The sequence below is a fragment of the Paramisgurnus dabryanus genome, chromosome 1 (genome assembly GCF_030506205.2).
Source record: "Paramisgurnus dabryanus chromosome 1, PD_genome_1.1, whole genome shotgun sequence".
NCBI lineage: Eukaryota > Metazoa > Chordata > Actinopteri > Cypriniformes > Cobitidae > Paramisgurnus > Paramisgurnus dabryanus.
Genome location: NC_133337.1, coordinates 251,680 through 266,145, shown reverse-complemented (window position 1 = coordinate 266,145; position 14,466 = coordinate 251,680). Strand labels below are relative to the sequence as shown.

At 38.5% G+C, this 14,466-nt stretch overlaps 1 protein-coding gene across 3 annotated transcripts in view; it reads right to left on the bottom strand.

The window, feature by feature from the left end:
* Positions 1–2,225: 2,225 nt before the first annotated feature.
* Positions 2,226–14,466, bottom strand: part of srgap1b (SLIT-ROBO Rho GTPase activating protein 1b) — a 97,929-nt gene continuing 85,688 nt past the window's right edge. The window contains exons 9-22 of one of the 3 annotated variants that reach the window (XM_065265777.2): positions 12,778–12,975; positions 11,451–11,535; positions 10,063–10,090; positions 9,857–9,887; positions 9,701–9,761; positions 9,424–9,501; positions 8,860–8,994; positions 8,514–8,619; positions 7,198–7,422; positions 6,009–6,088; positions 5,677–5,854; positions 5,319–5,453; positions 4,861–5,221; positions 2,226–4,493 (exon numbers count right to left, since the gene is read on the bottom strand). In XM_065265777.2, the coding sequence (XP_065121849.1) occupies positions 4,077–4,493; positions 4,861–5,221; positions 5,319–5,453; positions 5,677–5,854; positions 6,009–6,088; positions 7,198–7,422; positions 8,514–8,619; positions 8,860–8,994; positions 9,424–9,501; positions 9,701–9,761; positions 9,857–9,887; positions 10,063–10,090; positions 11,451–11,535; positions 12,778–12,975 (2,118 nt within the window). In that variant the 3' untranslated portion in view covers positions 2,226–4,076. The remainder of the gene's footprint in view (positions 4,494–4,860; positions 5,222–5,318; positions 5,454–5,676; positions 5,855–6,008; positions 6,089–7,197; positions 7,423–8,513; positions 8,620–8,859; positions 8,995–9,423; positions 9,502–9,700; positions 9,762–9,856; positions 9,888–10,062; positions 10,091–11,450; positions 11,536–12,777; positions 12,976–14,466) is intronic. The other 2 variants (XM_073814914.1, XM_065265779.2) reach the window with 2 other exon arrangements.

Genomic DNA, 14,466 nt, shown 5'->3' with positions numbered 1-14,466 from the left:
GAAATGATGGCAGCTTCCCAGACAGGGCTTTCCTAGTCTAAGACTAAAATGCCTATTTTATTTGCCTTACTTTATAAACACTTTGCGCTGTCATATCTTAACATATATCAGTACCATTGTTTTGTCTCAAGATGCATTGTTTTTTGTAAGGTTTGTAAAAACTTCTTAAATGTCCTAGGCCTGGTTTCACAGAAAAGGCCAGAACTAGGACTTAGTTTAAGATGTTTAAGCATTTTCTATAAACAAGCCTTAAATAAAGGTGTGTATCTTGGGACAAAAAAAATGGCACTGGCATATTTTAAGATCTGTTAGTGCAGTTATTTTTTAGCTGAGACAGCTCAAACATGTGTTTTAGTCTAAAGACTAGCCTTAAGCCTCATGTATGAAACCAGTGGCCGGTTGCATAAACATAGCCGTGACTTTAAGACTGTGTCTTAAGAATAATTCTGACTAACTAGCAATTAGTTAGGGCTAATCAGTCTTATTATTTGGATTTAAATTAGACCAATCTACCTTTCTATGTAACATACTTAAAACAGTTATGATCAGTCTTGAAGAAAAAAATTCATGGCTAACTTTTAAGACTAGTCTTAAAGGTTTATGCAACCGGCCCCAGGGGCTAATATAATTTAGACCTAGTCCTGGATTAATCTAAACCCTGTCCAGGATGGACAAAAGTATTGGGATGCCCCCTTTAAATAAACAGGTTTGACCACTTTAGTCATTACAGCATATAATTTGGGCAGGACCCCTTTCTATTCTAAGAAATAGAGCCAGTCACCCAAACCCAAAAATGACTTACACAGAACCACAGTCCTTCATTTTAGAGGAAAAAATATTTTCCAAAATTGTTGCAACAAAGATGGAAACAAAATTCTTTAAAATGGTCACGTATGGCAATGGTGCATCCCTTCGTGGCCCACCCAAAGAACATTTGACAATTAAAAATATTATTTAACTTAAAATTTGAATTAAGCAAAACATATTAAATTATACAATGTGGTGCGGTTGGTTTGTAGCTTTATTGTTCTGAGGTTTTCATACAGTAGCACAGAATTTATAAACAACTAATGTATTTTATAAAATGTCATAAAACTGGGGCCTCCCTGGCACCATCTGGCAGGCCCCCAGTTTGTTAACCACTTATGTATAGCATTAAAATGAGTTTTGATTGGAATTACTGGAATAGATAAACATGTTTAAATGGGCGGCACCTCTAATACTTTTGTCTATATAGTGTACCTATATAGTGTACCAGAGCAGATGCATTCACATGCACCCTTGTACACCCAGCTGCAAACAACTTGTGTGTGATCTGCAAAACCATTCTTAACTCTTCTTAAATATTTTAACAGCAAGACACTGGAATATAACCAAAGGTTATTATTAGTATAGTAAACACTGTCTCTAGGCTGCTAACATTAAATCTAGCAGTAAACTCACATGCCCATTCGTTAAAGATTCTTCATGTGTAAGATGCTTGACTAAACGTGCAATTCTGCAAACTAACTTTTGATTCACAAAAAAAGTCTTGACCTCACTGCACCTTATTTTGAGCATGAACTGCCTGTTCAGACAGGAATACACATGACTGAGATCTAAAGCAACCAATTATGCCATAAAAGGTTAGCATTGTCTTAATACAAGAATTACATTGCCTTTGTAAAATTATGGATTATTTCACGGGGAAATGTACATCCATCCATTTTAAGATGCATCCGACAGTTAAAGAATGAACTACTGTGTTTAGACTTTGTGTGTGTGTGCCGCTTCAGAACAACTGTGCTGTATAGACCCTTTTACTGTTTGTAAACAATGATGATGTGGCAGCGTATGCGCGCGCATTTAGGCAACGGAAATATGGCAATAATCAGCAGTGAAGCAACACAGACAGAGAGTGTTATTTTTAAAAGTTGACTTTATCAACTTTTTCAACACAGCTACCAGATCTGTGTACTATAGTGAAGTGGATAGAAGACGTCAGCAGATGGCCAAAAATAAAGTTGCCAGATACATATATACGTATATTAGTATATTATATTAGTGCAACCAAACGCAACAGCCAGACATGCTGGGAAACCGTTTTAATAAACTTTCTGAGTTGCTAACATGTTAGAACCAATGGGGAATAACACCACTTCTGTTGCCTAAATGCGCGGGCAGGCTATTTGATCACGTGAGCTGTAAAAGGGTCTATAGCATTACGAAAAGCATGACACAGTTGAGACATATCAACTTCCTTTATTTCAAAGACATTCAGTTTCGACACGTTTTAAAATGCACTGAAACATGATTTAATGCTACATGCCAATACAGTCCTATACATGAAAGTGCGACATCACAATGGATTAAATGTACATATTTATTATTCGTTCGGATTATTAAACATTTGGAAAGAGCTCTAGCTTAATTATTTAACTTGTGGAACGACTTTTCAGAAAGCGACAGCAGCACGCACCCTTGGCAGACCAGGCTCCTGCATTCAACGTGTTTCCTGAAAGGCACTTTCATGTCAACACAGTTTGTTTGTGTGTGTGTGTTAGTGGATGGAGTGGGGGTCTTGCAGGTCGCTTGGTAAACAGACAAAAGGTGGAGACAGGCTTCTGATAAACTAACGTATGTGGTCGCATGAAAGAGTGCCAGTAGTAGGCCTACAAGTTGAACGTATACACCAGGAATCGATAAACTGGTAAAAAATGCAACGCATAGAAAACGTAACCGAGAAGCAGTTGAAAAAGCGAAAAACAAATTATTGTATAAAAAAAGTGAACAAAGGCTGTTTGGTAGATGCAGAGCATTGTTATATCATCATAAAACAATGTCCTCCAAAGTTTCTCCTCCATGCATATTTACACAAAGACTAAACGCCCTGTTTTACACACGCAAACACATAAACACTTATATGCAGTACTGCAAGCATGAATTATCCACCATCTTGCACTATTTGAACTTCCCTCTATCATACAAAGCTCCACCACATCACACACATAAGCCTGTTTAACATGAGTGGTTTGCGTGTTGGAAAGAGGGTCTGCCATCAATTTCTCTCTCTCACACACACACACACACACACACACACACACACACACAGGAAGCACAGGGGACATTAAAATTTAAGGATTGAAAATGATTATTATCGTCCATTATTGAAGCAGCAGCAGAAATTGTACATGAACGACCTGAGGGAGGGCGTGGCCTAGCGGCAGAAGTCAATACATGCTACACGCTTCCTGCAAACCTCCATAATGTCGTCAATTTCTTTGCGATCCTCACCATTTCTTATCGTCAAATGGATACGTTCTACTCTGTAATATTTTGCTTGGTTCACGTTTGTTCTCGGGATGTTAAAAATTCCCTCCCACGTCGTTCAATCAGGCTTCAGTGTTTGCGTTTCCACGGTAAAGAGGGAGGATAATCCGGTGATCAAGGCTTGCTGTGGTATAGAGTGAAAAAAAAAACGTGGAACATTCATTAAATACATTCTGTGTTCCTCTGTCACCTTGTTTCCGGTCGGAAGGCTAGCTGGGTGGGTGTCTTGAAAAAAATTACATTCCTTATCAAATCCCATTAAGTGAATAACCATTTTCCCAATAGGCACAGGTATCCCTGTAAATTATTAAAGAAAGCAGCAGCAACTTATAAGAACGACTCCACGCACAATCCTCTGTGGTAGTAAGGCCTAAGAAATCAAAGCACTCGAAATACATTGCACTCAATGGAAAGTCATTTTCTGATCTACAGCTCCGCAAAAAAAACCCTGTACTTCCTGTACAGACAATCCCAAACATTGTCTCTCCACTGTCTCTGAATGTGTTCCTCGTAAATGTATCTACACACAGACACAGTAAAGTCCTATTCACTTAGAGAATACACACACAAACCACCCTGACAACACGTTAATGGATATAATATCATTGACTAACTCTAACTGACCGTTATGCATGTAAACTAGCTATCGGCCATACAATCATGTCATTATTAAGAGATTAACCCTGTTTGCTTTCTACAGTCTTGACCCATAGTCAAGGTCAGTCTTACAACCCTGTTTGCTTCAGTTGGACCCTTTGGATCTTGGCTCACATAGTGCCAGATTTGTCACTGCCGAAGCTCGAAGGGGCATTTGGGGGCTGCTGGGAAGGAGGTGGATTTACTTTTGGCAAAACAGGCGGTTTGGGGCGTAGGGCGGGTGGGCGGAGCGTCACTCCCATACGGGCCGAGGCGATCGGCTTGAAGGTGGCCACCGGGTCATTGGAGCGTCGGGATGAAGGACCAGGCAGCGGGGGGAGAGACGGCTGGGGGCTTATGGGACTGAGAGGACTCTGGGAATCAGAGGGGCTGGATAAACTGGAGGGGGTGGAGCCGGAAGGGCATGACGGGCTGGTCTTCATCTGCTCGAGCGTATCCAGCACCAGGTCAGGAGCTGCGGTCTTTCCATTCTGCCTTTCCATCTCACGCAACTCATTTAAGGCTAGATTCATGGTTTCCTCTAGGTCCTGTAGAAGAGAAAGAGAGTTTGTGAATCTCACTAGAACATCTCATAGAAATTGCATCACCAAAATAAATAGTATGCTTTAAAAAAATGAATAATGTGTATTTTGTTACATCATTATTTTAACATTTTCGTGACCCTAAAATCTTGATGTGATTAGTGACTCTCGATCTATTAATGAGATTAGGAGCATCAAAGTTTGATTGATTTCATTCTTTGACTTGACCTTACTCAGTCAGTATTAAAGATATCAAGGTTACATTTCACTGAATGGGTCACATATGGAAAATCCAAATCATCAGCATAATACTAAGAATCAACACTAAGAAGTTATATGACCTAAACATGAAATTCATCAACATGTAACAAACCTTGGCCATAGTGTGAGGATTTAGCGTCTGTGTGCGTTGCACAGGTAACCCACAATGCAGTGTGGATGGAGACTGGCATATTGGAGGACTCTCTCGTTCCCGTTCCCTGCGCAGGGATTCGTGCCGGCTGATATTGGCATTCACTGTGCCGTTGGATGTGCCATTGTGTCCCGTGCGCCTGTGGTGCTCGGGGCTGTCCAGGGCACAGCTGTTCCCACGCAGCAGCTCGCGCGGGCTAAAGTGCCCCGTTACGGTCACAGTCACTGGTGGCGAGCTACGTTCCAGCCCATTGCCATGGCAGTGACCGTCGCTTAGGCGACCAGGGACCCGGCGGAGAAGGGCCTCAGTCCTCTTCCTGTGTCTGAAAGTTTTGAATAGAAGGAATAAACTGAAAGTCTGGGACAAAAGCAACCAGGTGGCTGATGAACATGTAAATGTATGTGTGTGACAGAGCTCACCGGCTGATGAAGGTCTCTGGTATTCTTGGTTCAGTTGGGGACGTCAGAGATCGCCTGGAGCTCACTTCATCTGAAGGTGTGGTGCTGGTCTCACTGTCAGTTTTCTGGCTCAGTGTATCTGACATGGCCTCATCACTGAAATGTCATAAATGTATCAATCCATTTTTATTTCATTTTACTATAAAAAAGCAAGCTTTAATTATAATTATGCATTTGGCAAAAACATATGCAAAGTGATTTACAGTGCATTCAAAATATATTTATTACCATTGTGTGTGCTCAATGGGAATCTAACCCATGACCTTGGCATTGCAAATTATGACCTCAGGACAGATGAAAAAAGAGTCGGTAAACTCACTCTTGCAGTGTGACATATTGATGTGGTATTAGTCCATCAATGCCATTGTGACGTCCCTCCCACCAATCTTCAGACGCTCTCTGAAACAGTAGCAGTGTGGCGCCTTTCTTAAAGGTGAGCTCCCGTCCAGAGCGGCCAACGTAGTCAAACTTGGCTAGGGCCTCCACGGGTTCACCTTCTGAAAGAAAACCAAGGAAATTCAGCCTTATTGGGTTTAGATCTTGAATACAGTGTCGTGCGTTACAGAATAATTTTTTCATTAGAAATGCAAAAGATTTGGTTGTTAGATCTTGCATTTGTGGTGTAGATGTATACGTGCATGTTATGATTACCCTCCTCGCTTGTCTGTGTTTCCGTCCCTCCATCCTGCTCTCCTTCTTCAAATGCACCCGGTTCACTGTAGGGACTTTCACTGCAAAAGAAATACATGCCATTTAGGTGAGATACCAACAAATCATAAATACTTTTTACACACTTTCACTCATATTATGTAAATAATATAAATATTTGAAAAATGCTAAATTAAAGTGTCATCACTAGTGTTCTTGAACCCCACTGTATACAGTACCGTATATAAAAGGGGACATAAACATGGAAAAGTCGGATTTTCATGACAAGTGCTATAATCCTGTCCCCAGTGCTTCTATCAACCTACACTCTTAAAATAAATGTGTTAAATTAACACATCTTGTGTCTAGTTAAGGACAACACATCTAGTGTGTTGTCCTTAATTTAACACATCTCTGTGTTATTTTTGGAACAACACACTTTGTGTTGTTTTAACACATCTTGTGTTGTCCCTTTTATTTATATGAACTCAAAATCAACACGAAATGACACATAATGTGTTAAAAATAACACATAATGTGTTAAATAGTTTAACACAAAACAGTGTGTTAAAATTAACACATCCAGGATGTGTTGATTTTAACACATTATTTTGTGTTAAAATATTTAACACATTATGTGTTGTTTTTAACACATTATGTGTCATTTAAGTTCATAAAAAATAAAAGGGACAACACAAGATGTGTTAAAACAACACAAAGTGTGTTGTTCCAAAAATAACACAGAGATGTGTTAAATTAAGGACAACACACTAGATGTGTTGTCCTTAACTAGACACAAGATGTGTTAATTTAACACATTCATTTTAAGAGTGTAGAAATGTGATAAAGACCAACCTAGTAACTTAGTGGAAAAAATAGTTAATTGAAAATCTGGATCCCCTTGTGATGTCAAAAGGGGATAATACAGACCCTTAATCTGCACTATCAATCCACAGGACTGCCAGTTAGTGCAGAGATCAGCTCATTTGCTTTTAAAGGACACACCCAAAAACAAGCAAATTTTTGCTCACACATACAAAGTGTAAATTTTAACATGCTATAATAAATTATTTATATGATATTTTGAGCTAAAATTTCACATACGTACTTTGGGGACACCAAAGATTTATTTTACTTGTGAAATGTCCCATTTAAATACCATGGTACACTATTATATGGCATAAACACTCACCAGTACTCAGTATTGCTCATGCATTTCTCATAAACTGGACCCTCCAGCTCTTTGATGTCAGGGAAGATGGTCTCATGGTGGATGATGATGGTTTTGATGATCTCGTTGACGTGTGCCTGACATGAAACCTGGTCCAGAAGGTCTGGGGTAGGCATCAGAGTGGGACCGAAACAAATTGCCAGGTTTCCAGGGTCCATCATGTTCTCGTCACTGTACTGGGATAAGCTTGGAACGGAAATCAAGAATAACTTTAAGCTTAAAATAGATGACACATTTTCAAATGTTTGTTTTTGTGTATCATAATTACACGTAAAAGAAATGTTTAAATAGTGTTCCTATTTAAAATAGCATGGCTAATGCAAAGCTACAGGAACACAACTGCAATTATAATTTCCTAATCACATTGAATCAGTCAGATCTTTTTCAGTGTATGACTCACAAATTCTATATCGCACCTTTTCTCTTCGCACCTTTACCCAACACTCTCTCTCGCTCGCTCGCTCGCTCACTCACTCCCTCCGTGTGTCTGTCTCTCATGCCATATTTTACCATCTCTCCCGGCACAGAGGTGGGAGCGAATTTAATTTCCGGTGTGAAAATGGATGCTTAGTTTAGCTGCATTTCTCCTAGTCAATGAGACACTTGAGCTTTGCTATTGCAAGTTTGTCTGTGCATTATTGTGGGCTTAAGTAAAAACGTTTATAAATATTTCATTCAAAGTACATGTGTCGGGGGTTTACTTAGCTGTACTTTGGGGACGAAACTGTCCCCAAAAGTCTGCTAAATCTGCCAAAGCCTCCATTTGGAAAGGTCTTCGAAGTTAGAAATAATTTATAAAGGGAGTGAGGGGCAAGGATAATAACAATCAATAAATTGTTCCTGTAGCAGAGTTGGTAGAGCATTGTGTTAGCAGTCCAAAAGTTCCCAAGGAACACACACACTGATATAAATGTATGGCTTGAATGCACCTGTGGATAAAAGCTTCTGCTAAATGCATAAATGTGGTAAATGTTATGTACAGACCAATTCAGTTTCCCATCTCTAAAATAACCAGAGATCAGAAATCCCAAAACTTACATAACTCTCCCTGCAACAGTTTTGCTATAACTTCACATTGGTTATTGTTATTAGTTATACGTTTTTATGCAAAGTATCTTACCAAGCATTAAGGCTTTACATTTTATCAGTATGTGCCTTCTCTCAAAGTCGAACCCTGACCTGTGGGATGCAGGTATCACGTTCTAACATTTACCAAACCGCTATGTAAATCTTCATTAGGTAGAGTAATACATGTGTGTGTTCATGTGAACACTCACTGGTTGAGGAATGCAAACAGGTATCTCATGACCACCAGCGTTGGGCGCAGCATCGTTGTCAGTATCTTTCGGATGGAGAGGGCTCTCTCATACAAATTCTCAGTTCCTGTTGAAGGTTTGAAAACATGTCTCATGTGCTCAAAAAGCCAGGGACTCTTTCATATGTCACAAATGAAAAGACACCAGCTGTCAAAATTCCCCGGGAAACCAGAGTACCACTCTGTCATTTCCCAAACACCATTTCTCTCACCCGCTTCCTCACATACACCTTTCCTTCCTCGGTCCAGCCTCACATACACGCACGCTCACATGGATGCACACAAGCACAAGAAAAACATGCACTCACGGATGCAGGCGATGAGATCGTTGAACTTTTCCTTGGGGAAAAGAGGATTGTCCAGGTTACGGAAGTACATTTTCAGCACGCCCGCAACCGAGTTAATGTCATGGTTATTCTCCTCGTCAGTTAAGGGGTCGTTCCCTGGGAAACAGTCACTAAGATGAGAGCGTATCCATGGTGACTGATCTTTCAAAATTAAAATCTGCGATTTTTATTCCATTTGTATCGAGAGCCAAGCTTTCGAAAAGCCACTGGTATTTATTAATAAATGATTATAGCTTTAATCAAGGGTGACTGTTCATCTGTAATGATTCAGTGATGTTAATATTTTATTTAGAGTTTAATCCAAAAGTCTGAGAATACTCCTGAAAATGTTTAACAGCAGTTTTCTGATTCAATACAAAAGTTTTTCAATTACAAAACTACTATTAAAAATACATCATTTAGAGGACGTTGATAAAAAAAAATGCTGTGGATTCTGCAAAATATATATATATATATATATATATATATATATATATATACAAAAATATGTATATACATATTGATCTTGTAACAGCTTCAACAAACCTCGTTCAAAACTGTTCTTTATGTCATTGACTTCAACCTGTGACCCTGAAACCCTGAAAATACCCTGATGTTGCAAACCTGAAATAAGAAAAATCATAAAATTAAATTTCAGTTAAACAGCATACTTTAATGCATGCAGAAGGATGCACGTATGCTAAATGGGTTCACTTTTAATTTATGTACACACACACACACACACACACACACACACACACACACACACACACACACACACACACACACACACACACACAGAGTACAATCACATAATTCCCACCGTAGAGATTAATAAAGCGAATGCAGCTTTCCACCATCAGAGGAATGGCCTTTCCAGAGTCCTGCACACAGGTAATAATATCCCCAAAATCAAAAAAGGTAAAACGCCAATACAGGTTTTAAACACATGATTTAAAACAGAGCACACGCTGGTTACCTGGTTCCTGCTGTGGGAGTTTCGACGACGGCTAAGTGGGTAAAATATATAACAAATAAAACTAGACAGTAAAACAACAGTTTTGTCATTCAAAAAGGTCATGAGGACCTTTACAAATATCAAGAGGACCTTCAAAATAGTATATTGTATATAAAATGGGCTTAAAAATGAAGGTCTGGCACAGGCTCTGAGACAATAAGATATACCTGGTTGTCATGATGTCTGCCCTGTAACCTGTGGAGAAAAAGATTATATTAGTTTTACATTTACATTTTAATGGTCTGGAGTCACAATGCATAGTCACACATTCACAGCACAGCAGAATACAGCTGACATGTCAACAACATAAATGCCTCATTTGTGTCCATCACTAATCTTAGGGTTGTCAACCTCTCTTGGATTATGGAAAGTACCAACAAAAATCTTAGCCAGTAAAAATTATATATTTATAAAATATTTAAATAAAAACACCAATAATATTAATATTGAGTTTGAATACATAAACTGAAGCTTACAAATGAAAACTGGAGATTCTTGTTTAAGCTTTTAATCTCTTAAACATGAAGTGAATGAAGCACATACAAGGTTTTATCCTGCTTAACAACTGTTTGTATTTATTTATCAAACTATAAGACTGCTAGGCTACCTAATTTTAGTATTCTACTAAAATTTGTAGAAATCCTTTTCAGTCTGACCCCTCTGATCGCATTTGTGTAGCTTTTCGAATACGTCATGCTGCCGCGTCACGTAAAATGTAAACACATCTGACTTTGAGGCAGATTGCTTTGCCAGCGCAACGTCATTGACATAGAAACAGGGAAAACTGCAGAACGCTACAGGACGCACACATCTGATCTGAACAGTTGTGATACACAAACAGGGAGTCTGTCAAATTGGATATGCACCAAAATCAGATTTGGACTGACAGTGTGAACAAGGTATTAGTATTGATAGAGAGGCTGAAAATAGCAGGGAACGTATCACACGGGAACACACTTCATGTGTTGTCAGTTTCAAAGATGCGAAAAAATCTTCATCATCAAATGAACTTTTGGGCAATTCCTTAGTGCGGTCCAAAAGTCTCCAGAATAAATAACATTTCAATTAAACTGGCCATCAGCGCAATTCAATTGGTTTGGTAAGAGCAAGGGAAAATAGAATGAAGTGATCTCTAAAAAAGAAGTACTTTTGAGTGTAAATAAAATTGTAAAAAGTAATTTTTTTCCTAAAAAAATTTAATTAAGTAAAAGTATTGATTTTTAATTGTACTCAAGTAAAGTAAAAATCCCTAAAAATAATACTTAAGTACAGTAATCAAGTAAAATTACTCAAGTACTTTATACCTCTGACTATAGTGTTTTGTAGAGGTAATATCACAAAAAAACCTATGTGCCCAAAAATGTTTTGTGCACATATAGTTCTGTATCTAGAGTCTCAAAAGTTGCCCCCAAAATATTCAACAGTTTAATAGAGGAATAAACCCCAAATGCTAAACACAACAATATTAAATGTTAAATTAAATACAGATAAGGAAAATATTTCCAAATAAGCTACAGCAAGCAGCAAAAAACGTTTTGTCTAAACAAAAATTCACCTTCGGCGATGCTCCTCTTCAGCATGTCATGTTTGGCCTGTAGTTTAGCGATGAGATTACTGCCTTCCAGATACTCCTTCAGCTTCTGTGGCCACACAAATATACACACAGTCAATAATAATCTAACTACACTGCTAATTAATGTTCAAATTAATGTTCATCTTTTTGAGGCCATAAACCAAGTTTTAAAATACTGACGTTGCTTAAGACCATTGATCTAGCGATCACAGCACTACAAATCTATACCAAAAGAAACATCAGCCATCCGGCATGAATTTACAAGTCTAGTAAATAAAAGAAAAAAACTTTTAGGTGTAAAGGTAGACTGTAGTCATTATAATTAGATTTACATAAAACGATAAAGATTAATAGCGTGTACAGCTAAGTAAATGTGTACACAAATGATTTATACAACAGAAAAATTGTGTACACAAATGTGTACACAAATGATTTACAGAACAGAAAAATTAAATGTACTGTATTGTGTGTTGACTGTAGAGAAAAAATATTTATTTAAACTATAACATGAAATTAATCTATTTGTTTATTTATTCTAAACTATTGGAAAATGCAATTAAGAAAAAACGTTCTGTCTATGGACTTCGTTTCCTCTGTTGTTATCAAACGAATAATTCGCCCAGTAATGAACATTCTCAATTTACTCATGCCATCCCACATTAATAGGACTTGTTACGAGACAAGCAAGAACCAATGAGATTTAACGTTACTGACATGCTGACTTTTTTAAGATGTCAAATAAATCTTTGGTGTATATATGTGAAGTTCTAGCTCAAAATACCATACAATTTATTGTAACATGTTAAAATTGCCACTTTGTAGGTGTGAGTAAAAATGTGCTGCTTTTTGGTGTGTCCTTTAAATACAAATGAGCTGATCTCTGCACTAAATGACAGTGCCGTGGTTGGATAGTGCAGATTAAGGGACGGTATTATTATAATAATAAGATCCCCTTCTGACATCACAAGGGGAGCCAAATTTCAATAACCGATTTTTTTTCACATGCTTGCAGAGAATGGTTTACCAAAACTTAGTTACTGGGTTGATCTTGTTTACATTTTCTGGGTTGATAAAAGCACAGGGGACGCAATTATAGCACTTTAACATAGAAAATCAGATTTATATGATATGTCCCCTTTACCTGGCACTGATTTGCATGTCCCCATCGAAATGTGATATATCCATCGCATAATACGCTCAAAATATTAATTGTTTTTTTCTTAGGAATCAATCATTTCGCTTAAGAAGAGAACTATTCCTTCACATAGGGTTGACTTATGTTTGTTATTGTGTGCGTGGTAAGATTTACAGTGAAATAGAAGAGCTCAGTTTCCTGCTGGTTGGCACGTCTCTTGGCCAGGCTGGGTTTGCTGAGGTAAGTGTCTGATACGCTGGATTTGACAGACTCAGTGGAGCGACTGTGCTGGAAGCTTTCTGACACATCATAGTCCTCCATGTTCACCATGTCCTGGATGGTGCTGAGGGTGGCTTCTGACGTCTTCTTCACCTTGATGTGCATAAAACATAGACGTATGCAAAGCTCATTGGAAGAAATAAGTGCCAGTATGGTTGAAATCCAGAATTTGTTGACTTCTTAAAGTAGGAAGTGACATGTAGAGGGTGAACTTGTAGAGCATTGTGTTAGCAGCGCAAAAGGTCTAAGGTCTGATTTTCAGGAAAAAACAAATATGATAAAAATGTACATGTACATCGCTTTGGATAAAAGCGTCTTGCAAATGCAAAAATGTAAATAATGTAAACATGAGCAGTGGGGAAATTAGAGACTCCCTGTTATGAGGACACATTCTGTATGCATCTTAACAGGGGGCAATACCACGGAACCTTATGGTAAACGCATGGTGTACACCTTTCTGCCTGTACTGTCTACAGTCTCAGCAGTAATACGGCATTCATCAGCAATTCTGTCCTGCCCTTCACATGCTGAGAGCTGCAGGAAACAGCTGCCCTGCCAGTAACCGGTGATCAACAACTGCACACTCCAACAGAGACGGCAGAGATGGAAACAATGTGCCTGAATGAGTCTGCGACTCTATAGCGGTGAAAAACTGTTCTGGTATGCATAGATAGTACGAGAGAGAGAGAGAGCGAGAGAGCGAGAGAGAGAGAGCGAGAGAGCGAGAGAGAGAGAGAGAGAGAGAGAGAGAGAGAGAGAGAGAGAGAGAGAGAGAGCGAGAGAGAGAGAGCGAGAGAGAGAGAGAGAGAGAGAGAGAGAGAGAGAGAGAGAGAGAGAGAGAGAGGTTTAACACGCCCTTTATTAGCCTACTTCATGATATTAACATCAAATTTACATTACACCTCAAAAAATAGAAATATTAAAACCAACCAAAATAAAATCCAAAAGAAGAAAAAATAAATAACAAATGCAAAATATCAACATACACATTTCAAAGATTGATAACAAGAATGTCCTCATACACTGTACATAAAACCTCATTAAAACACCAGACATCACAAAAGCACATCACATTATTTGTAAGTTTATAATAAGCAAACTCAATTTTCAATCTTCCCTCTACCAAATATCTAAACATCATCTCAGGTTCAGTTGTTGCAAGCTGTAACCCTTTATTTTTTCTTGTTTTCCAGATTGCTAGTTTAGCTGTTCCAATCAAATAATTTAGTAGACACATTTTTCTTCTCATTGAAACCTTGTATTTCACTCCCCCAATAAACACCTTATCAGAAAAATCTTCATCAAACCCTCTAAAACAAGCTTTAAGCAATTCAAAAAGATCTTTTAGTCTATTACACCTTAAAAACAAGTGTTCTACATCTTCTTGCCTCCCACAAAATCTACATACCCCAACTACCGCTGGATTCAGGTGTGCCACATGCCCGTCTGTAGCTATGGCCCCATGAATAATCCTCCACTGCAGATCAGCAGTCCGCTTCTCTACAGGGGGTTTATACAGGGCGCGCCACCTGTCCCTCACGAGAAGTTCTGGTTGTAACAGTTCTGTCCATCTAGAAGCTTTTT